This window comes from Hypanus sabinus, chromosome 6 (genome assembly GCF_030144855.1).
Source record: "Hypanus sabinus isolate sHypSab1 chromosome 6, sHypSab1.hap1, whole genome shotgun sequence".
In the NCBI taxonomy this organism is placed as follows: domain Eukaryota; kingdom Metazoa; phylum Chordata; class Chondrichthyes; order Myliobatiformes; family Dasyatidae; genus Hypanus; species Hypanus sabinus.
The window spans coordinates 152,956,899-152,982,032 of NC_082711.1; the positions used below are offsets into that span (position 1 = coordinate 152,956,899).

The following is a 25,134-nucleotide window of genomic DNA, read 5'->3' on the forward strand; positions in this document are numbered from 1 at the left end:
AGGGCTGGAGTCAAATATGAGCTAGTTCAGTAAAGATGGCAGCTTCCTCTCTGTGAACTAGGTGACTGGGTTTTTACAACAGACTGGTATATTTAAGGTTACCTTTACTGAAAGATATACATTCCAATTTTTGACACTTCAGAATTAAGACAAAATATTTATATATGTGTTATAATGGATGACATTTGTATACAACTTGCAAGCAGTGAAATTCAGTTTTCTAATAATACCACCATCAAACGGCAAGATCTATCTCTGAATATTTACTTGAAAAGACATTTGTAACCATTTAACACATTGCAATTTAAAACAGCATATCATCTATACAACTATGAGGGCTATAGGTAACCCTAGGTCATTTCTAAGGTAAGGACATGTTCAGCACAACTTTGTGGGCTGAAGGGTCTGTATTGTGCTGAAGGTTTTCTATGTTTCTAACTGTATTACAGTTTCCATACAATTAATTTATACACTTCAAAACTGGGGAGAAAACTGGAAAGTAGACAGCGTTACAACAGCATGTTAAGTCAAACTGAGAAGCAGTTTGACTGATTGATCCAGCAGGTACCACAGGAAGGGGGGGGGCGGGTCTTTTTCCAGTGTTTTGTTTACTGTAGAGCTCCTGACCTGAGCCCAACAAGACACAACTGACATCTAGCGAGAATAGTTGGTTCCAGTGTTAAAGTAAAAAGACTTAAGTTATTGTGCTCGAGGCAGTTTTAACTTCATTCCAACTAGACCTCGTTGCTCATGGATTCTGCTCTGGTATTCCAGGAGGAGCCACCTACAGGTTTTTCAGTAAGACATTTCTTTGCTGTTGTGCTAAAAATCCCTAGCAAATGGCCAATGTACCATTTGCCTTCTAAATTTCTTGTCTTGTCTTGTCTCATGTCATCTTTATGTACAAGGTCAACCCATTTCTTCTAAACACCAGCACCTCTCAATTTCAGCCATTTAAAAATAGACTCTGCATTTTCTATTGAGAATGAACTAAGTGCACTCAGTTTTATGGGTTATAGCTAGAGATGTTTAGAGTGAGGAGGCTAATGTGGGACAAGCAGATTCTTACATTGATGAGGAGGGAGCTGTTGTGTTCTACTGGCATATGGGCAAGAAGAGATGCTGTACAGTCTCTTTTTCACTGACTTCTCATTGCCTTCCAGCAAAGAGACCAAACTGTCAGTATCATCCCAAATGTTCCTTCGCTATTTTGAGTGATCTTAACCTAAGATTACATTCCCCCCCCCACCCCACCAGCTCCCTGTCAGTACCTCCAGCTGAACTTTGTCTTTTTGTGTGTTTCCCCCCCTAGCCGTCAGTCTGTGGTTTTGTATTGCCATGTGCTCATTTGTTTTCATGCCCCAGGTGCTCTTGTCCCTGCTCCTGCTCTACTCAAATCTCTGTATTACTGAGTACTCTGCCTCTCACCTGTTTCTCAATATTGCCTGTATTGCTGCCAATTCTGACTCATTGTGCTCCACCTATCATCTGCCTCTCTGTCTATTGCTCAGTGTATTTTAGTCCTGTGTTTTCACCTGTTTGTTGCCAGATTGTGCCAGTGAATTTTCCTGAGGCTTTCTAGCATTCGTATCTGTACTCTGTCCATCTGAATATTGACTCTGCCTGTTTCCTGATTCTGGTTTTTAGATTTCTCTGGATGTTTTGATCTCTGCCTGAACTTCGACGCCAACATTGTTTGCACCTCGGGATTTGTTTCTCAATTAATATCACTGTGCGCACAATGCTGGGTCTGCGATTGGATCTCTGCTCCAGTGTCCTGACACACCCAAACAAATTTTGAGAGAACCCTTGCTTCACTTCCCCACATCATCTTGATAATGGCCTTGACAAAGTCAAAATAGTATACCTGTTTTGGGAGTGTGATTTAAGGACATGCAAGCCATATTGCTGGCTCACCAGAGCTGAATGAGAGTAATTAAATGCTTGTTGCTAAAGATGTTTGATCTGGGAGTAGATATTTCATTGGCTTGCACAACCTGCTAGTGGACTTGGAAGTTTTTATGGAGACAGCTTAGAGGTAACTCCAGTACCTTTGAACTGTAAGCAGTCTTTGTCTCGTAAGCAAATAATTGATTTTGAGGTCTTCAGCTTTGAGCATTTCCCTTCAGAAAGGCAAATGCTGTGCTCTCATTTTGGCAGTGAAGGGTGATTTCACCAGTACCCATGTTCACTAAGAGGTGATCCTTGAGTTATGAAAAGTTCCCTATTGTTTTCAAGACCTTAGAGCATAGAACACAGAACATGGAACGGTACAGTAAAGGAAAAGGCACTTCAGCCCACAATGTTATGCTGAACAAATTAAAACAAATGGCCAACTGAACTAATCTCTTCCTCCCTTCACAACATCCAAATCCTCCCATTTTCCTCACATACGTATGCCTATCTAAATGTCTCCAAAAAGTCCCTGATGTATCTGTGGACTTTCTGGTCCCTTCTCGTGGACTTTCAGTGAAAGAGACAACGTTGTGCAGGAAGGATAGAGAACTGTTCTTTGTGGATATTTAGTGGAAGGTCCATTCTCTTGAAAGCTAAATCACAATGACTTGGAGCTCTGGGCACTGCATAAATCAGTCTGAAGAGTGCCTCCTATTTATCTTTTCTCTTTATGTTAACACAGAATATTCTTCTTTCGATCAAGGGCCCTCCAAACTGCTGCACCATGACAAGGTGCCAGTCTATGCATTGAAAAGCAAGGGACAAAAAGATAAACATGACCCTCCCTTATGTCATAATATTCTCTTTTTATTCCACCGGTTGCTGGCCCTCAAAGCATGTGCTCTGGTACTCCAAATATTAACAAATTCCTAAGTTATTTATTGCACATTATTTTTTTTAAATCCTGTTCTTGTGTTTAAATCAATCTGTGTCCTTTTCTTTCCCTGTTTGTTTAACCTCTTCAAACTCAACAATGACTATTCTTCCAACTCTGGCCCTTTGGCATTTTATGAATGGAATAAAGGTTTGACTGTTTTCCTCATTCATAAATTATTATTGCATTTAGATGACATGGATCGAAATTACACAATTAACTAAATCAAAGCAGTACAATGAGTGATGTTGGTAAAGTGCATCAGAATCACATGGAAAGTGATTCTCTAATCCAATCCGGATGTCCTTACAGTGGCTGTCTACAATTTTTCATAATTTTGTTTTAATCTGAATCATATGGAACTTCCTTCAAGAGGACCATAACCTTGTCGTGGTTTGGACACATGCGTGCCTCAATGACCCAGAGAGTTTTGTTGGCTGGAGTCAGGGCTTTATTCTTTGGCACTTGGTAGGGTCTCCCATGCCAAACTGGTCAAAGGGTAAGAGGCCAGACTAAGTGGCCCACCTGTCTTCCAGGTTAGGGAGTTCAGCTCAGGGATTAACAAATCTGACTAGTAAAACAAAACTGTATAGAATCAGCAATGGAAAATCTTTCTACATCTGAGTGCGATGGTATTCCTGAGTCTCCACATGGGCCTTTCATGACTGACAGTAGTGACAGCTGAGAAGGAGCTACTGATGGGATGAACACTGCCAGAGATGGAGGGCTTCATTACGTCAGCAATGATTAAGTATATAGAATTTACTGATATATTGGTAAGTATAACTGATATATTGAATAGTCAGAGGCTTTTTCCAAGGGCTGAAATGGCTGCCACAAGAGGAACAGGTTTAAGGTACTTGGAAGTAGGTTCAGAGGAGATGTCAGGGGTAAGTTTTTTATGCAGAGAGTGGTGAGTGCGTGGAATAGGCTGCCAGCGGTGGTGGTGGAGGTGGAAATGATAAGGATCTTTTAAGAGACTCCTGGATGGCTACATGGAGCTTAGGAAAATAGTCTATAGATAAAACCTAGGTAGTTCTAAGGTTCATGTTCGACGCAGCTTTGTGGGCTGAAGGGCCTGTATTGTTTTCTATGTTTCTATAACAGAAAATGCTCAATATGACATTCCAACTTTGCATTCTAAGGAATAATATGACTTTAGCTCCTTACCACAATGCACGTCTTGGGAGTCATAGCACCAATGACCTACATGGGGAAAAAAAACAATTAGCTTATGACTTTTTGCATTTTATTTGACACCATCCCTACCTTGGCGTCCCCACCCATTGTCCAAGAGTTACAATGGGAATCCCACCAAATTTACAATGGTTTTCAAATAAATCTTGAATATTAACTAAATTAAAGTACTGGGGTTTGTTTGTTTATCCTCTAGAGATTAACAAAAACTATTACTGGAATTGTTCTTGTGTATTCTGCCTTAACAAGAAATATCACATAAATTGATCCCCTTAATCATTTGCATTTATGTCCCCAATTTCACTCAGTGATCAATGAATTAAATGTGTTTACCCTCTTTCTTTCTGAACTGTGTAAGCAACAATAGCCAGTATTGATTTGGCACTGCTACTAAATAAATAGGATATAAATTTCAAATGCATTCTTTCATAACTTAGAAGTGATGTGGGAGTGGGAAGGCTAAGTGAGAGTGATGCAAGAAGCTAGGAGCTGATAAGTGGAAGTGACTAAGAGTTGAAGAAGATGCAATCTGATAGGACAGGACAATGGACCATGGAACTGAGGAGAGGAGATGAGAAGGGTATTGACGAGAGGAATGTATGGGTGGTGGTCAGGTCAGGGAGGGTGGGGGAGGGGAAGAGATAGGCTAATGGGACTGGTGGGGGAATAAAAAGTTTGCACCTAAGATTTGGACCTGCACAGGCAGAAAGCAGTGTCTCTATCCATGCCTTGAAACCATTCTCTAATTGTAAAATATCTGTTAGGCCACATTTCTGAATTCCCTTCTCTGAAGGGAACAGGCCCTGTATATTCAATCTGTTTAATGATAATAAAATGCCATATTCTATCTGCTGACCGTTGTTCTTTTTATTAAGTACCCATTCCAGAACTTAATAGTCCACTGTGTGGTCTTAACATCTGACAATATTGACAACAGGCTTCTATAAACTTTAATTTCTTTGTGTATCAGTTTTCTTTCCTAAAAAATTAACTCGCAAATAATGTGGTGTTTTAAGTATGAAAAACACAAGATTACACCTCACCGTTACTAAGTAACTGTAATTATACACATTTGGTCAATTGAAATCGCCCTAGTGGCACAAGATATATTGGAAGCTAAATATTGCTCTCATCCTGTGACACCCAGCAGCTTTCCGCAAAGATCCACAGAAACATTTATTGGGCCGGTCTTTCCCGTCAATGACAAAGAGAATGTACCTATCGTCGAGATTTTAACGCTGACCTAAAAAAAAGTGCCCAGGCCTTGCAGCAATGCAATGTCCCCTTCAGAGCGAGTTGCCGAATGCAACAAAACGCTTTTACTTGAAATCATTAAATAGATTCAAGCATTCTGAGAGGAATGAAATAATGATCGGAACACGTGAATAAAATTAAACGCAAAAAGAATTGGGGAAAAAAACCCAGAAATGATGAGTAATATTTTGCTGAACAGTCGGATTGACCTGCTGCGTGTTTCACGCTCGGCGAGCGGGAATCTCACACCACACTACACAGGTCATCGCCGTACCCCCTAGACACCTACAGTCACAGAACCCCGCAGCAGAGACACGGGTCAATCAGATACCACACCCATGCCGACCAAACCTCCTTAATCCCATCTGCCCACATCTTTTATTTTGCCTCGTAGCGGGCACTTGATACAGATTTATGGAATGTGAAAATATCATTTTCAAATACATTTATTTCAAAACATTGTTAACTTACATATCATGGGTAAAATATTAATTGAAATCAAGAAAGCAGTTTACCTCCTCTTATCTTTTCTATTTAATTCGCGATGGATACGGAAACCACGGTTGACGTAGAAGTGAAAATTTCCCTGCCTGAAACCTTAATGCACAACTGAGTTCGGCAGCGTAGCGCAGCGGCTAGCTCGACCCCACCCCATGGGGAGTCCATTCTCTCCGCTACCTGTACGGAGTGAGTACATTCTCCCGAGAGCCCGTGGGTTTCCAAAGACGGGCTAGGGTTAGTGGGCATGTTACGTGGCGCCGGAAGTGTGGCGACACTTGCGGGCTGCCCAACACAATTCCCGCTGAATTGACTTATCGTAAACGGTGCATTTTCAATTGCATGTTTCGGCGCACATTTTACAAATAAAACTAATCTTCAAATCTTTCGTGGCGGCCAGAATGTTGAACATAGAAATGATCATTCCGAGAACATCCGGATCTATTCCTAATCTTTTTCTTCCCACCTCCCCCCCCCCAACTCTTCCTAAAATAAGTGCATTATCAGTAATGTTCACAGCGGTGAGAGCGCGCCAGTAGTTGTCACGTTGTCACCCAGTGTTTCTGGGACTCCCACTGGGGAAGGCTGCAACAGCGTCGCCAGTGGAAGAACAAGGTGCCAGTGATCTCAGCTTCTGGATTTCGCTATTTAAGGTTTCGGGTACAACCACCGAAATAATATCAAGTCCTTGCACCACCCCACTCCGATAACTGGTTTTCCTGCTTTGAAACTTGCATGCAGGACCTGCATAAAATCGGCTAATCTATTGCATTTCCTTTATCTTAGAATGTTCTTTGCTGTTCGGTAAGCTCCTTTGTTAGTTCCATGGGTCAATGCGTTCAGTGGTCTATTCACCTGTAAGCAAGATGTACGCGTCATTTACACCGCAGTTCAAGATTAACTGTAATATTTTAATGACTTCCTAAGTTAAAAAAGAATAAATATTAAATGATAGGCTCCGGGAGATTTATTTCGATCTGGGCTACGTAAAAATGACCACTGTCGGATGGACTATTACTTCTGTTGTAATGAGCCAATCATAGGCGCAGATTATCTGAAACGAGGTTCTGTGTAGAATTGTGTCTCAGGGTTTCTCTTCAATGTCGTACAGCGTGTTTATTATTTATATTCCCACTGTTCCCCTCCGCACTTTTTGGTGGCTAAGACTCCTCCCAAAGAGTTTGACTAAAGCAGGATTGGGGATCCTAATGCCGATTTTATCACCAACAGAGATATGATGATGAAGAATTAAGATCAGCAATAGTCATCAGTAGATAAAATGCCACTGCAGGAAATGCAGAGGAAGAGTAATTATTAAAAAGAATGAAAACATATCTGGACAGAAGAAATTCTGCAGATGCAGCAAACCTTGAGCAACGCACACAAAATGCTGGAGGACATCTACATGTCAAGCAGCATTTATGGAAAGCAATTAACAATCAAAGTTTCGGGCCAAGACCCTTTATTAAGAGCTTGGAGACGTTCAGTTCCATAAAAGTCCAGCAGTGATCTATAAAAGTGGCTGATTAGTTATTCTCCTGATGTTCTATGTATTGTAGTAGCGTTCTTATCTGACTCAAATCTGCAAACCAACTCAGAATGAAAATTCGCTGTTGCAGTCTGGGTCTCTGTAACTGAGACACTTCTCAGAAGAAAGATCTCGATCTGCTGACAATTGTTAACATTTTCCATGTTATTTCATATATTTTTTTTAATTTTTTGATTGTGTAGAGATTACGTTCTTATTCAAAACTAAGAAAGTAGCTAAAACTGTTCCCGCCCTTGTTCTAAAATGCAAATCATATCCACATAAAAACAACAAACAAGTGAAAATCTGCAGATGCTGGAAATCCAAAGCAACAACCACAAAATGCTGGAGGAACTCAGCAGGCCGGGCAGCATCTATGGAAAAGAGTAAATAGTCGACGTTTCTGGCCGAGACCCACGTGTTAACTATGTTTTCTTGCCATTATCGGTTATTTAGCCTCTCGTTGTTGTAGCCAAGATGCCAGAAAGCTTTTGTAAACCATATGGCAAAAACAAAATCTGCTACGTTGTTCTATGTCATATCCGAGTGGTATTCTGAACAAAGCGGAATTCTTGACAATTTGTGTCTGGATTAAAACACCAAAAGTAGTTTTTGTTATTTATAGCTACTGGATGGAAAAGAAAGTGTTTGGTCACCCTCACTCCACCATCAGCAGCCGCAGCTTTTACCGCTGGTTAGCTCAGCTCATCGCTTTCCCAACCACGTGAAGGGTCTCCACCTCCTATTTGCCAACCGATCTGCCAGTCCCCTCAACTCCTTTGGTGTTGCTTCAGATTACAAGTTCTGCAGCCTCTTGCATCTCCTATTTGGCATTATAATCAATCAAGTACTTCAAACGCAGCAGCAACAAAATATTTCAAAGGGAGATTTTTCTACCAATGTGTGTAGTTGTATCTACGGAAGTGTCTATTTAGATTGTTGCTATATAGCCACTTTAGAAAGTCACACTGTCCTGGTTGTTGCCTTGAATTTATTAGACTGGCCTTTTCTTTCTCGTTTTCCTACTTTTATTTCCTCTCCTTTCCCGCAGTCATTTAAAAAGATTATCTTTAGCTTTAAACAGTCACCAGATACCCAAAAGTCATGAAGCCAGTTTAAAAATACAAGACGTTCTTTATACCTACAGATCCCCCGTGCGTCTCGGAGTCCGAGGGCAAGGCTGTCTGCCTTCAACGCTGCACTATACATTTATCAGTGTAAAGTAAAACTCATACCTACCGTCCACGTAGCCTGCAAGAACATGCAAAGACGTTGTTAAAAAAAATGAAGTGACATGTAAGAAAAATTTTGTTTGTTTTGGCCGGCTTATGGTATTAAATGTCAACTGTAAAAAGTCGTAGTGACTTGCAAGATTTTAAATGCATTTGGACAGGTGAGAGAAGGGGGTCAGTGTTGAGCATCTCTGGAGCATGAACAAATGTCGCTACAGTATGTAAATAGTTCGGAAAATAAAGAGCTCCAATCAATCTGTAAAGCCAGTTCAAAATTTCAACGTAAAACAATCGCCTGAAGATGAAGCAAATTCATCAATAGAATTGTGTGTTCCTAAACCTAAATAAAACTAACGGAATTACATAGAACTTACAATGGAGAGGGGTTTCTAACCAACAGGTCCAGTAACGTATACACGCGCTACACACTTTTCCATTCTCTCTATACACCTTATCTCAGTCCTTCAATCTAATTAGCCTTGTACTTTCATCAAATAAAGCCGGCGGGTGACGTAGCGGCAGCCGCACGGGGCTTCGAGGCGGGTGATCCCGGCTTCGAATCCGGCATGCTTTCCGTCCGTGTCGGGTTGAGCGTCGAGCTACCAACTCGACCTCGTTAAAAAAAACACAGGCAAAAGCTAAAGAAAGGGCAAGGTTACCGCCAGATGTGCCAGGAGCCGCGGAGAACAACATCATCAAATAAGCATTTGTTTAGCTTCGTCTAGACACTTGGTAAACTGCACCGGTGTAGATTCTCATCCCTCTCCGATGAACGAAAACTGGTCAGTCAAAGTTTTCCTCTTCCGTTTTTTTTAAAGAAATAATACTCAAGTCTCCTCAGTCTTTTTTGATAAGTGTACTCTAACCATTTTAAGATCAGGCACATCTTTTCAGGGCTTCCGATATTTATTTTATAATATTGAGACCCAACTGTGCTTAGAACTTACATTTGTATACCGTCTTATTTTGTCTAAGCAATAATATTTTATAGACTAATATTTTAGTAAACAATACATTTAATCCCACTAGCGAGTTTCATTTAGTTATTACATGTCAAAAGTATCTTCAGATAAATGACACTGTGAAGATCACACATTTTTCAAAAGAGAGAGGGAGAATGAGGTGCACTATTCTGGCTCTATGCGACCCCAGCATTTCACAGATACTCGGCGGCACAAGCAGAACTAAGATTATCTGACTGTTAATTAGGAGTACAGAAGATTCTCCACTGGTATTCCAAATAGGTTTTAAAAAGTCACAATAACTTGCTCAGGGTCTTATCATGATGTATGTGAAGTCACAAGTGGACAGTATTTTTCTTTTATCTTACTTCTGCTCTGATTGGTGAAGTGTCCCAATTGGGACACGTCAATGTGTGCAAATTTTGCACATTTAAAGTAGTGGAAATCTAATAGATTAGAATAGATAGCCAATGTGCTTTCATTGCAACATATTGGAACAGATGGACCCCATCCTGCTAAACAGTGCTCTGTATCTGCAACAAATGGTGGTTGTTTGAGGAGCTTCATCTTGGGGTAGACACTTCAACACATCAGGAAGAATTTCCTGAACACGGTAGTCCAGGAGGCAGTTATATCCTCAGATATATATTGGTAAGTGGTCAGGACAGGATGGGCTGATGCCAGAAGAGGCAGATTGAGTAATCCAGAGGACAATTCCAGAGCAGCTTCACCCCTTCCCCATGGCCACCATGGACAAAGTTCTTGTTCCTTGTAAACTGTATGTGGCATCACAATAATTCAAGTGGGGGAGAAAGGAGAGATAAGTAGTGGTAGAGATTGGCATAGTTAGGGGAATAGTTCTCTGCCACAGAGCCACAGAGACCTTCAGGCCATATTGACTGTCTGGTGCTAGGGTTAAAACATATCTTATAGGTTGGAGAAGAACCAGGGGGAGGGGGAGGTTCCAGTTATAGTGGTCCTTGGAGGAACTGACAACATAGGCATGGGTAGGAAAGAGGTTTTGCTGAGCAATTATGTGGAGCTTCAGGTAAAAGTGAAAAATTGGAACCATAAGGGTAATTATCCTGGATTATTACCTGTCACATGCAGATTAGTAGAAGGTAAATATGATTAATGAGGTAGATATGAGGCGTAACGCATGGTGGGATATAAAAGGTATTGATTCATGGGACACTGACATCAGTACAGAGGAAAGAGAGAACTATTCTACTGGGAAGGGCTAAGCTGAATTTTGCTAGGACCAGTGATCTGGTAAATCAGATAAACAGGACTGTGCATGGGGCTACAGGGCTCTGAACTGACTAAGAGAAGAAAGGGCTGTAAGAAGCTGAAATTGAATAAATCAAGAAGAAACATCAGAATGATGACAGAAGATTGTGAAGGTGAAATGCACAAACCAAGTTTGATTTCCTGGGGCAAAAAATATAAAGAAAACTGTAGAGCAGAGAGAAATGTAGAGTTAGTAACAAATGTAAAAAGTCAATGCTTGACAGTTCTTACTTAAATGCATATAGCATTTACAATAGACAGATGAGTTGACATATGAATGTGACCTAATGTCTGGAATGGAGTTGAGGTTGTAAAGTGGCTGGGACCGGGTGTTCAGTATTTCAGGTTATACAATATTCCAAAAGAATTGTTCAAAGGGAGAACAAGTAGAGCAATGTAATCAAAGATATCAGAATGATGATGAGCTATGATATAGAGGGAGTGAACAGTAATGTAAAATTAGTTTTTAATTGAAATCATGAGTAGCAGGGGCAAGAAGACACAGGTGGGGGTGCTCTATAGGTCTCCAGGATGAGATTTCTCAATAGGGTGGAACATAAAGAAGAAATATTCAGGCCATGCTTGAGGGCAACTGCATTTACCTGACAAGATTTAAAATTACATATTGATTAGACAAACCAAATGGCAAGAGTATCATGACAGAAGAATTTGTGAGGTGTGTCAGGAATTGTTTCTTTAGAACAGTATGTTACTGAACCTACCCATAGATGGTTTTGCCTTAGATCTGGATACTGTAATGAAGGATTAATAGTCAACAGGATGAATAACCACAATATTGTGGAATTCCAGGTACATTTTGAGGGAAAACTATTATCTTCAAAGTCAGTTATAATGATGGAGTTGTCTATAGGGGACTGAGAAAATGAACGAGGAGACCAGTCAGTTGACTATCAGTAACAGATATTCATACAGCTGTCCCTAACGTTCAAATGGAATCTATCCAATTTCGAAAGAGAAATTCCATGAGAAAGAGGTGCAGTCTGCATTTAACAATGAACGTCAAGGATCATGTTAAATTGACCATGTAGGGCATAAAAAGTCCAATGTCAAAGCAAACACTACAAGTTTCCATGGGTACATACTATAAATTGGAGAAGTTGGCTAGGGTGTGTATGGGACCTCTAGAGAAGGAGACTGGTGAATCAATAGCAAGAAAGAACAAACTGGAGATATGATAAATCAACCTTTTGCAACAGACATCACCATGACAAACACTGCAAACATCCTATATTAACCGATTGGCTAATTTTAAATAACTTAGAAAAATCCCAAACACGATGGATAAATTATTAGAACAACTGACAATGCTAAAGGTGGACAAATTGCTGGGACTTGATGCCTTCCAGCCACAAATTTTAAGAAGATAGTGGACTTATTGGCTGAAAATGTTCAAACTTGCTAAATTGTGGGAGAGTTCTGACAGTTGGTAAACAGCTAATGGTACCCCTTATTCAAAAAGGGATGGAGACAGCAGGAAGGGAAATAGTTTGGCATTTATTTTTGGCAAGATTCTCAAGTCAATAATCACTTGGAAATAACTAATCACTGAGGGAAGCTGAATAAACAGTAAGCAAATCTTATCAACATGGTTTATGTAAGGTAAATAATATCTGAAAACTTAAATTCTTTGAAGATGTGACCAGGAGATTTGGAAGAACCTATAGATGTAATGGAAAGTATTTAGATTTCCAAAAGGCATTTGACAAGGTGCCAAATCAGCCCGCCTGTTGATTGGAGGGTGGCTAGTGTTGTCCCACTTTTCAAGAAAGGAGGGAGAGAGAAAACAGGGAATTACAGACCGGTTAGCCTGACGTCAGTGGTGGGAAAGATGCTGGAGTCAATTATAAAAGAGGAGATTACGACACATTTGGATAGCAGTAGAAGGATCAGTCCAAGTCAGCATGGATTTATGAAGGGAAAATCATGCTTGACTAATCTTCTGGAGTTTTTTGAGGATGTGACTATGAAAATGGACAAAGGAGAGCCAGTGGATGTAGTGTACCTGGACTTCCAGAAAGCTTTTGATAAAGTCCCACATAGGAGATTAGTGGGCAAAATTAGGGCACATGGTATTGGGGGCAGAGTACTGACATGGATTGAAAATTGGCTGGCTGACAGGAGACAAAGAGTAGCGATTAACGGGTCCCTTTCAGACCAGTGGGGTACCACAAGGTTCGGTGCTGGGACCGCAGCTGTTTACAATATACATTAATGATTTAGATGAAGGGATTAAAAGTAACATTAGCAAATTTGCCAATGACACAAGGCTGAGTGGCAGTGTGAAATATCAGGAGGATGTTATGAGAATGCAGGGTGACTTGGACAGGTTGGGTGAGTGGGCAAATGTATGGCAGATGCAGTTTAATGTGGATAAATGTGAGGTTACCCACTTTGGTGGCAAGAACAGGAAGGCAGATTACTATCTAAATGGAGTCAAGTTAGGAAAAGGGGAAGTACAACGAGATCTAGGTGTTCTTGTACATCAGTCAATGAAAGCAAGCATGCAGGTACAGCAGGCAGTGAAGAAAGCTAATGGCATGCTGGCCTTTATAACAAGAGGAATTGAGTATAGGAGTAAAGAGGTCCTTCTGCGGCTGTACAGGGCCTTGGTGAGACCCCACCTGGAATATTGTGTGCAGTTTTGGTCTCCAAATTTGAGGAAGGACGTTCTTGCTATTGAGGGAGTGCAGCGTAGGTTCACAAGGTTAATTCCAGGAATGGCGGAACTGTCATATGTTGAAAGATTGGAGTGACTGGGCTTGTATACACTGGAATTTAGAAGGATAAGAGGGGATCTGATTGAATCATATAAGATTATTAAGGGATTGGACACACTGGAGGCAGGAAGCATGTTCCCACTGATGGGTGACTCCAGAACTAGAGGCCACAGTTTAAGCATAAGGGGTAGGCCATTTAGAACAGAGATGCGGAAAAACTTTTTCATCCAGAGAGTGGTGGATATGTGGAATGCTCTGCCCCAGAAGGCAGTAGAGGCCAAGTCTCTGGATGCATTCAAGAGAGAGTTAGATATAGATAGTGGGGTCAAGGGATATGGGGAGAGGGCAGGAACGGGGTACTGATTGTGTATGATCAGCCATGATCACAGTGAATGGTGGTGCTGGCTAGAAGGGCCAAATGGCCTACTCCTGCACCTACGGTCTATTGTCTACATAAGAGACAAGGTATTAAGAAATTAAGGTATTGGAGGAAGAGTGTTCAAATAGATTGAAAACTGGCTGTGACATAGAAGATAAGGAATTGGAATAAGTAAATCTTTTTCAGGCTGGAGGGATATAACCAGTGAGTACCAGGGTGTAACTGATGGAGTACCCAGGGATCATTTCTTGGCCCTGAGTTGTCTCCTGTTTACATTTTTGACCTGGAGAAGGGCAAGGTTTCCAATGATAGAAATAAAATTTGGAAGGGTATATCATGATAATGGATTCTGCAAGGAGGCAGAGATTGAGTGCCTGGGTGAGAAGTCAGCAAGTGGAGCTTAATGCAGGGAAGAATGTGGTAACAGGAGTCACGAGGCAGATTATCTAAATGGAAAAAGAGACTCAAACCAAGTGAAGTTCAGAGGGGTCTGTGAAATCCAGTGAACCACACAAAGTTAGCAGGCAAATCCAATGAGTAGTTACAAAGGTAAACAATATGTTGTCACGTACAACAAAGGGAATGAAACTTAAGAATAGGGATCACAAGGAATCCCGCAAATGCTGGAAATCTTGAGCAATGCACATAAAATATATTGGAGGAACTTGGCAAGTCAGACAGCATCTACAGAGGGGAATAAACTGTAGATGCTTCAGGTTAAATTTTATTACGGTTGTACAGGTGTTGGTGAGGCCACACCAGAAATGCTGGGCATAGATTTGGTTGGGTTACCCAAAAATGGGTAAAATAACACTGAAGAGGATTTGGGAAGCTAACTCTTGGGATGAAATCACTGTCCCGCCTATACACCCTAGAGTTTAGAGGAATGCCAGCTGACCTTTTTCAAGCACGCAAGATCCTAAGATAAGATCTAAGAAAGCCTCACACAATAGAGATGTTAGTGCCTTCACTAGTGATTGATCACTAATAAAGAGAAAAATTGACAAAAAAAAGCTTTTCTTCTCAACGGGTAGTGAATCTCTGGAATTGTTTGCCCTGTGTGATGGGACAGTACCATTTGATACATTTTATGGTGGAGGCAGATGAATATTTAAAAGATTGAGAAATTGAAGGCTAAGGGGAACTGATGCAGAAGAGAAGTTGAGGTCAGCATAGGTCAGCAATGATCAAAATGAATGGTGGGGGGAGAATCAGGTTTGAGGGACCTGGCTGTAGTGTTGGCATTTTCTTAAGAACCTACTAATGAGCAAGAATCTCACTGGAGTGTTTGACTTCTGCCCTTTGTCGCCGGCATTTTACAGCGTAAACTGTGTTCTGAGGAAATATCACGAACACGATAAAATCTGCAGATGCTGGAAATCTAAAGCAACACGCACGAAGTGTGTTGCTCTGAGCAAATGTCCTTTGTCTCAAATGAACACGTCAGTGACGCGCAGCTGACCTACAACCAGCAGTTAACAGTCGCCGGGAACAGCACCAAATAGCACCGAAACTGGACGTACCTCGCAGCTTAGACTTACTGAAGAACTAAGAGGGTGCAATGCCGTTTCGTCCACAAGTCCTTCGGATCTTCCAGCTGCCTGTTCTGCTCATCCTCGCATCGGAACAATGAACTCCCTGACACAACTCGGAGTGCGGGCAGTCAGCAGAATGGAGCGGGACAAGGGGATGCACCGACACGGTGTCGGCGCTGGGCACGTTTGCTGCGAGGTACTCAGCTGGCGATCAGCCCCTTGTGCTGCGCCGTTACTCGAAGCCCTGCAGAGCTTTCGGGCTCGGTGGGAAACGGCTACAGCCCCGATCAGCGCCAGAAACTACCAGCAGCAAGTCGAGGCGTCTCGGTCTCACTGCGCGCTCACATGAAATGAGGGAAGTTGGGGAAACCGCGTCGCATCCCAGCAATTCAAACATCGCTGTAATTAAAGTCTTACCTGCTCTCGAGGTCAGCGGAAGCAACGAAAGGAAGAAAACGAGGGAATGCATTTCTCTCCTCTCTGGTTCCAAAACTGTCAGGAGAACCTCGTTGTACCACCTCCCGGTGGCGGGGTGCTGGGGTTTTTATCTCTCCCGGGGCAGTGCGACCTGATTTAGGAGGATGAACTCCTCCTTCTTCCCCTCCTCCTCCCCCTCCTCGATCCTCCTCTCCGCGAATTCCTTCAGACTCTACTTGGGCACATTGGGCACTGTGGGAGTTCTTTGTCAGTTAGTTCCGGGGTGGGGGGTTGTGGGGGTAGATCGGGGTAGAGGGTGAGTGAGTGATGCCTCCGCATTTGATTGCAGTTCCACTCCTCAGGTAAGCAGCATTAAGGCCGATCAAAAACTCAAATTAGGCGGATCATCTTTCAAAGTCTCTGTGAATTACGCGTCAAAGCCGAGCTCCTATTTGTCTAAGCCAATTCATTGCAGCTTCCCTGCTGGGAATTTGCCCTATATCAACTTATCAAAAAACGTCTTTAAATAAAATGACCGTCAAATTTGTGGTATTTGTGAGTCATACCCCATGCAAGAACAAACCAATAAATGTTAGCTAAAAATTGTAATCATTACAACGGGAAAGAGATACAGTATCACATTTGCAGACCGACAAGGTCGGGACTTGAGTTCATGACTTCTATATCGCGGTGATCAAAATTCTGCTGCAGATCTGTAGATCGTGGTTTAGAATTCTCAATTCTCCAGACAATCGAGTAATCTCCTGATATATTATTGGAACCTGGAACCTGCTTTATGTATTAATTATAAAGTGTAAATAAAACCAATACCTCGAGTTTTTCATTGGCGCCTCGAGAGTTAACTGGGGACAAATGGAGAGTGTGAAGAGATTCAGGGAGAACCGTAGAAATTGTCAGCAACCCTAAAATATCTGTTTAAAATCAGCGTGTATGAGTGTACGATGCTTTTCCAAGCGGAGATTTCCGATCCACTGTCTTACAGAGTGGAGAATATTGTCAACTCCAAGACCATAAGACATAGACGCAGAATTAAGTCATTCGGCCCACCGTCTGCTCCTCCATTCCATCATGGCAGATTTATTATCCCTCTCAACCCCATTCTCCTGCCTTCTCTCTGTAACCTTCGACGCCCTTGCTAAACAAGAGCCTGTCAATCAATAGACAATAGGTGCAGGAGTAGACCATTCGGCCCTTCGAGCCTGCACCACCATTCTGAGATCATGGCTGATCATCTACTATCAATACCCGGATCCTGCCTTGTCCCCATATCCATAAGATACCTATCTAGTTCCTTCTTGAAAGCATCCAGAGAATTGGCCTCCACTGCCTTCGGAGGCAGTGCATTCCAGACCCCCACAACTGTCTGGGAGAAGAAGTTTTTCCTTAACTCTGTCCTAAATGACCTACCCCTTATTCTCAAACCATGCCCTCTGGTACTGGACTCTCCCAGCAGCTGGAACATATTTCCTGCCTCTATCTGCTTCACTGCATCGGAAGGCAGTGGAGGCCAATTCATGATCAGCCATGATCTCAAAATGGCGGTGCAGGCTTGAAGAGCTGAATGGTCTACTTCTGCAGCTATTATCTATTGTCTATCTTGTCCAATCCCTTAATAATCTTATATGTTGCAATCAGATCCCCTCTCAATCTCCTTAATTCCAGCGTGTACAAGCCCAGTCTCTCTAACCTCTCTGCGTATGACAGTCTGGACACCCCAGGAATTAACCTCGTGAATCTAGGCTGCACTTCCTCTATAGCCAGGATGTCCTTCATTAACCCTGGAGACCAAAACTGTACACAATACTCCAGGTCTGGTCTCACCAGGGCCCTGTACAAATGCAAAAGGATTTCCTTGCTCTTGTACTCAATTCCCTTTGTAATAAAGGCCAACATTCCATTAGCCTTCTTCACTGCCTGCTGCACTTGCTCATTCACCTTCAGTGACTGATGAACAAGGACTCCTAGATCTCTTTGTATTTCTCCCTTACCTAACTCTACACCATTCAGATAATAATCTGCCTTCCTGTTCTTACTCCCAAAGTGGATAACCTCACACTTATTCACATTAAACATCATCTGCCAAGTATCTGCCCACTTACTCAGCCTATCCAAGTCACCCTGAATTCTCCTAACATCCTCATCACATGTCACACTGCCACCCAGCTTAGTATCATCAGCAAACTTGCTGATGTTATTCTCAATGCCTTCATCTAAATTGTTGATGTAAATCGTAAACAGCTGTAGTCCCAATACCGAACCCTGTGGCACCCCACTAGTCACCACCTGCCATTCCAAGAAACACCCATTCACCGTTACCCTTTGCTTTCTATCTGCCAACCAGTTCTCTATCCATGTCAATGTCTTCCCCCCGATGCACTGAGCTTTGATTTTACCCACCAATCTCCTATGTGGGACCTTATCAAATGCCTTCTGAAAATCGAGGTACACTACATCCACTGGATCTCCCTTGTCTAACTTCCTGGTTACATTCTCGAAAAACTCCAATAGATTAGTCAAGCATGATTTGCCCTTGGTAAATCCATGCTGACTCGGCCCAATCCTATCACTGCTATCTAGGTATGCCACTATTTCATCTTTAAATATGAAATCTCGGCTTTAAATATGGCCAATGGCCTCCATAGCCGTCTGAGAATTCCACATATCCACCGCCCTCTGGCTGAAGAAATTTCTCTTCTGTTTTAAATGAATGTCCTTGTGTTCTGAGGGTGAGCCCTCTGGCCGAGACTCTCCCACTACTGGAAACATCCTCTCCACCACCACTCATTCTTGGCCTTCCAAGAATTAGGCCTATCAATTTTGTTTCCAATGTAAATGCTGGAGCTGATAACATTGGTTTAAATTCTTCTGCTACAATCTCACAAGAGTTCAAATGTTTGCATTAAGTTCCTTAGCATTAGCAGGAGTTGCTATTTATTATATGCAATGTATTAGAATGGTAAAAGAATGAATCTGGCACTTTGCTGTACTGGAGAGTGTTCTCTGAGGCTTTGAGCCAAGTGTGTGGCCTGCAGGCCGAGAAGCCTGGAGACGGGCCCAAGCCTATGATCGACTCCACTCCTCACCGGTTAAAGCCCCGAAGAAGATTGAAATTATTAAGGTGGATGTGGTAGACAAGTGGTTGTTCAGACCCTACTGCCAGCCTCTCAATTGTTGCTGCTGGAGGATGGTGTCTAGTTGTGACAGTCTCTCTCTCCCTCATGTTTGCTGCTCCCAAAGGAAGGAACACTCCTTGGAATGGTCTCTCTCTCCTGCAGGACTGTGCTGGTTTTGGATCTTGGGCTAGGTTTAATTGAGACAGTGTGTGGACTGAACTCTGTAGTTCACATTATGATGTATTTCTGGCTTCTGGTCTCTCATTCTTTTATTGCTGTTTGGGGGGATTTTGAATTGGGGCAGCCTGCAGATAGTGAACACCCAGCAGAACTGAATATGCCTGGGCTCTTTCGTTTTTGTGTTTCATGTTCTGTGTTTTCATTCCTTTCTTGTTGCCGTTTGCACAGTTTGTTCTTTTTTTGCACATGGGGGTGGGGTTTCGCTTGATGTTTTTCTCTGGATGGGTTCCATGGTTTTCTTTGTTTCGTGCCTGTCTGTGAGGAAGATGAATCTCAGGGTTGCTCACTGTATACATACCCTGATAATAAATATACTTTGAACCTTTGAATGCATGTGTTCCTGTTATATTAGTACATACCAACATCATGTTATCTAGAACTGGAATTTATAATGGTAGTTATGGTTAGTAAGATAACACTATTAGATTAAATTGTAAAACAATAAAATCTAAAATCCAATTATTTCAATAATTTCTGGATTAGGAAGAGGTTCCACTTCTGTCATTATGGTATCTTTCATGCTCATTATACCCAGGGACTCCAAAATAAAACATCTGAAACTAGAAAATGAGAGACATTGAAAAGCCTATATCCAACACAAGTGGATGAGCTGGGGTTGGGTTTTCTAACAATTAAATCATATTACCAAAAAATATACAAAACCAAGAAATGTGAAAAAGTCATTGATCTGCCTCAATTCTTTCACAGATCGAAGAACTATATAATTTGGTTTGGCCACCGAAAATGGAATTTCAGGTAGAATTTCCAATAAAGATATACTCAGGTAGACACTTCCTCTGCATGGACCTGGCTCATGATATAAATCAATGTTACAATCTACATTAGCCATCTTCCGGAATCCTCAAGTGGTACATCATTGGCTGAAGCTGTGTGTATTGCACTGTACTGCCACTGTGAAACAACATATTTCATGGCACATGCCAGATATTAAACCTGATTCTGATTCTGATTCTGAAAAATCAATCAACTTTAAGTTATCTCCTCTTTACATAGGTCATTATTCACCACTTGAGTTCTCTTGAAAGCATTGGCTTCTCACTGAAGCACCAATTGTTCCATGGCATCTTTCTAAAAAGTTCATTGAATACATGAGCAGAAAGGTTATGATCAATCTATGTAAAATATTTGTCAGTTGGAGTACTGCATGCAATACTATACGTGATAGGAAAAATTTTTATAACACTAGAGAGAAAGTTCACCAGGGTTTTGCCTGGGATAGAACATTTAGTTATGAAGCGAGGCTGGATCAGGTTTTCCTGGAGTGGAGGGGATTATGAGGGAACATGATTAAGGTATATAAAATCATGAGGGCGTATAGACGGGGTGGAGTGCAGTAATCTTTTCCACCAATCAGAGGTGAATAAAACTAAAGGACATTGACGATAAGAGGTTGAAGCTTTGGAGACGATCTGTGAGTGCTCATTTTCACCCAGACAGTAATGAGTATCTGGAATGCATTGCCATGGAGAGGTGGAAGCAAAATGGTTCTGAGCAAGTAAGAGATACCCAAACTGGTACTTGAATTGTCTAGTTTTGAAGTCTGTGGGCTAAGTGCTGGAGGATGGAGTTCATACAGGTGGATTCCCACTGGATAGTATGGATGTGATGGACTGAATGGTCTCTTTCCATGGGTGACTCTGTAAAAGCATCAGTGTGTGTGTTGACAGGCTTCTTGGTGCCGAGGACATTTACGTACAAATCGGCAAGCACAGAGGGGAAAAGGAGGGTGTGCCAGAGGATATCATGGAAACTGTTACTGTAAGCATCTTCAAGAAAAGAGCCAAATCTCAGGTTAAAGTTCAGGTTTATTGTCATTCAACCATACAGGTGAAAAACAGCTGAATCAAGCATCAGAAACGAGGAAGTCTGCAGATGCTGGAAGTCCACAGCAACACACGCAAAATGCTGGAGAATCTCAGCAGATCTGGCTGAATCTACAGAAATGAATATATAGTCAGCATTTCAGATCAAAGCATCGTTCCTCTGGGGCCAAGGTGCAAAGCGCAGTACATATACACACAGCACGTATGACAAAGTTACGACCCAGCACATATTAGCTCGTCCCTGAGTGACGTGGCCCGAAGGTTGACAGGTTGACTTAAAGTGTGAGGTGGAGGTTGATGTGAGACTGTATACTGGCACTGTTGAAATGAAACAAGCAGTCGTACGAATGGGTGAAGCAGCAATAACCGATGAGGAGTGGCCAGTGCAGAATAAGACTTTGTCTGTGTGTTGGGGAGAGGGCGGCATGGGTGGTGGGGGGAGGTCGGGGCGGCAGGGCAGGCCATTCGTGTGTGCTGGCTGGCAGCCATGTGTTACGGACTCACGAGGGGGCAGAGGCTGTTACCCAGCCTGACAGTTTGGATCCTTGTGCTGCCGTACCTTCTGCCTGATGGAGGGAGGAAGCGGAGAGAGAGAGAGAGAAACCGATGATGTTTTTAGCAGACTTTACGATGCGTTGCAGGGTCCTGCATTGCAATTCCCGTACCAAATGGTGACACAGCTGATCTGGACACTCTCGATGGTGCCCCTGTGGAACATGTTAAGAATGGGGAACCTCGCTTGCCTTAGCCCTCTCGACAAATGGAGGCAGTGCTCTGCTCTCTTGGTTAAAGGGGTGGTGTTGGGGGTGGGGGGGGGGCAGGTTAGATCATCAGTAGTGAGCACGCCAAGAAATTTGGTGCTGCTTACTCTAGAGTATGTAGGAACCTTTCAAAGTCCAACCCTATGTCCCCATCATTAGAGGTGGAAATGGGGACGGCTGGCCAGCAGGGCTTTGGTGAAACTGTACAGGCCAATCCCCTGTACAGTGGATGCAATGGGTTACAGAAACATTGATGAACTCCAACTACACCATGGATCTCAGAGAACGATGGAGACGGGAAGTCGATGATGCTCTACGCTCCACTGGGAGCTAAATGCCCAAGTAAAGAAGTAAGCAGGATGTAGATGAAGCTTGCATATGTGAGTGTTGCTAATGTGAACTGAGCCACACATGGAGGCTGCAACTGGGAGACGTAAAATGTCTTTATTCTTCTTTATTTCAAAAATAAACTTTATTTATAATTAAAGTATATACACAAAACAATAAACGGTGCATGGTCAATTATATTCATGATCACTGCGTGTTAATTATTATTTTTTAAAACCATTGCAACTTTTGAGGTCCTCCAGGGTGGTACACCACCTCATTGTTTGAGGGGCTGACCCAGCCAACTCAGCCCCTTCACTGTCTGGTATGGAGGGAAGGGGGGCTACTGCACAGGACCGAAAGAAGCTGTAGTAGGTTGTAAATCTAGTCAGCTCCATCTTGGGCACTAGCCTACAAAGTATCCAGGACATCTTCAGGGAGCGGTGTCTCAGAAAGGCAGTCAGTGTCCATTATTAAGGACCTCCAGCACCCAGGGCATGCCCTTTTCTCATTGTTACCATCATGTAGGAGATATAGAAGGCTGAAGTTACAAACTCAGTGATTCAGGAACAGCTTCTTCCCCTCTGCCATCCGATTCCTAAATGGAGTTTGAAGCTTTGGACACTACCTCACTTTTTAAAATACAGTATTTCGGTTTTTGCAAATTTTTAATAGTCTATTCAAAATACATAATTGACTTATTTATTTATTATTATGCTTTATTTTATTTATTATTTTTTTTCTCTCTGTTAGATTATGTATTGCATTGAACTGCTGCTGCTAAGTTAACAAATTTCATGTCACATGCCGGTGATAATAAACCTGATTCTGAAGAGGTGGAAGGAGTGTAGACTGTGGTCCTTCCCCACAGTGCCTTTGTGTTGATTGCACTGGGCCTCAGCGTGTACTCCTGCAGCCTGGGGTGTGTCGATTGGCAGCAGTTCCTTATGGACTCCTCAGCGGTGCTGGGGAACCAATAAGCTTCTGCAGACCAAAGAGCATCCATCATTCAGCTTCCAACAGTACTTACATAGAAACATAGAAAATAGGTGCAGGAGAAGGCCATTTGGCCCTTCGAGCCTGCACCGCCATTCAGTATGATCATGACTGATCATCCAACTCAGAACCCTGTACCTGCTTTCCCTCCATACCCCCGATCCCTTTAGCCGCAAGGGCCATATCTAACTTCCTCTTAAATATAGCCAATGAACCGGCCTCAACTGTTTCCTGTGGCAGAGAATTCCACAGATTCACCACTCTGTGTGAAGAAGTTTTTCCTAATCTCAGTCCTAAAAGGCTTCCCCTTTATCCTTAAACTGTGACCCCTCGTTCTGGACTTCCCCAACATCGGAAACAATGTTCCTGCATCTAGCCTGTCCAATCCCTTTAGAATTTTATACGTTTCAATAAGACCCCCCCTCAATCTTCTAAATTCCAGTGAGTATAAGCCTAGTTGATCCAGTCTTTCTTCATATGAAAGTCCTGCCATCCCAGGAATCAATCTGGTGAACCTTCTTTGTACTCCCTCTATGGCAAGAATGTCTTTCTTCAGATTAGGAGACCAAAACTGCACACAATACTCTAGGTGCGGTCTCACCAAGGCCTTGTACAACTGCAGTAGAACCTCCCTGCTCCTGTACTCAAATCCTTTTGCTATGAATGCCAACATAGCATTTGCCTTTTTCACTGCCTGCTGTACCTGCATGCCCACCTTCAATGACTGGTATACAATGATACCCAGGTCTCGTTGAACCTCCCCTTTTCCTAATTGGCCACCATTCAGATAATAATCTGTTTTCCTGTTCTTGCAACCAAAGTGGATAATCTCACATTTATCCACATTAAATTGCATCTGCCATGAATTTGCCCACTCACCTAATCTATCCAAGTCACCCTGCATCCTCTTAGCATCCTCCTCACAGCTAACACCGCCGCCTAGCTTCGTGTCATCATCAAACTTGGAGATACTGTATTTAATTCCCTCGTCTAAATCATTAATATATATTGTAAACTGGGGTCCCAGCACTGAGCCTTGTGATACCCCACTAGTCACTGCCTGCCATTCTGAAAAGGTCCCGTTTACTCCCACTCTTTGCTTCCTGTCTGCCAACCAATTCTCTATCCACATCAATATCAATATTGATGCCTGTCGTGGTGTGTGCGACTGGGAACAGCCCGTCCCGGGGTCAGAATGTTCTGTTACGCATCTGCTTGTGTTGAACCACGCCCACTAAGCAAATTCATACTTTACAAGGAGGTGGATCACCATCTCTTCCCTACCACAGCCACCCTGAGGGCAGTGCATATCGGGGATGATACTTCACCTGACTGTCAAGGTCACTCTCTCTGTCAGCAATGTGAGATCGTGGTGAGTTCTGGCAATGAGTCATACCGACAGATGACATGGACTGTTTCCTCAGGGAACCACCCCACAGTACCATAGGGTCTCAGACCTGCAGCATCTGCAGGTCGTCCTGTGCTGACCACTGCCAAATGCACTTGTGGTTAAAGGTGTTTACTTGGAGGATCTCGCCTGCTGAAGACAGGCAGTGTAGCAAATGGCCAGTTGACTAGTGTGCAGACCCAGATCTATCCTCCGCAACACCAGGGACAGGGAGAGTAGTTGTTAGCATAATGAGGTTGTGGGTTTAATTCCCACTGCTGACTTAAGGAATTTGTAAACTCTCCCTATGAACATGTGGGTTTTCTCTGGGTGCTACGGTTCCTTCCCATATTCCAAGGACGTGCAAGGTGGCAGGTTCATAGGTCACATGAGTGCAATTGGGCTGGTCAGGCTCACTGGGCCAGAATGGCCTATTACTGTGCTGTATCTCTAACCTTAGATTTAGCACTAGAATTAAACCTTGGCATGTGGTGACACTTGGTGCCCATGTGCTTTAGCCCCACACACAGACTGCAGGTGGCCATCAGGCTGAAGACAACATTGGGTACAATTTGGCCCCCATTC

General features: G+C 42.7%; 1 protein-coding gene across 2 annotated transcripts in view; it reads right to left on the minus strand.

Annotated features, from left to right (window-relative positions):
* The window catches only part of ca4a (carbonic anhydrase IV a), a 33,256-nt gene extending 17,171 nt beyond the window's left edge, over positions 1-16,085 (minus strand). For both annotated transcript variants that reach the window (XM_059973198.1, XM_059973199.1), the window contains exons 1-2: positions 15,861-16,085; positions 4,001-4,036 (exon numbers count right to left, since the gene is read on the minus strand). In XM_059973198.1, coding sequence (XP_059829181.1) covers positions 4,001-4,036; positions 15,861-15,912 — 88 coding nt within the window. In that variant the 5' untranslated portion in view covers positions 15,913-16,085. The remainder of the gene's footprint in view (positions 1-4,000; positions 4,037-15,860) is intronic.
* Between the last annotated feature and the right edge of the window lie 9,049 nt (positions 16,086-25,134).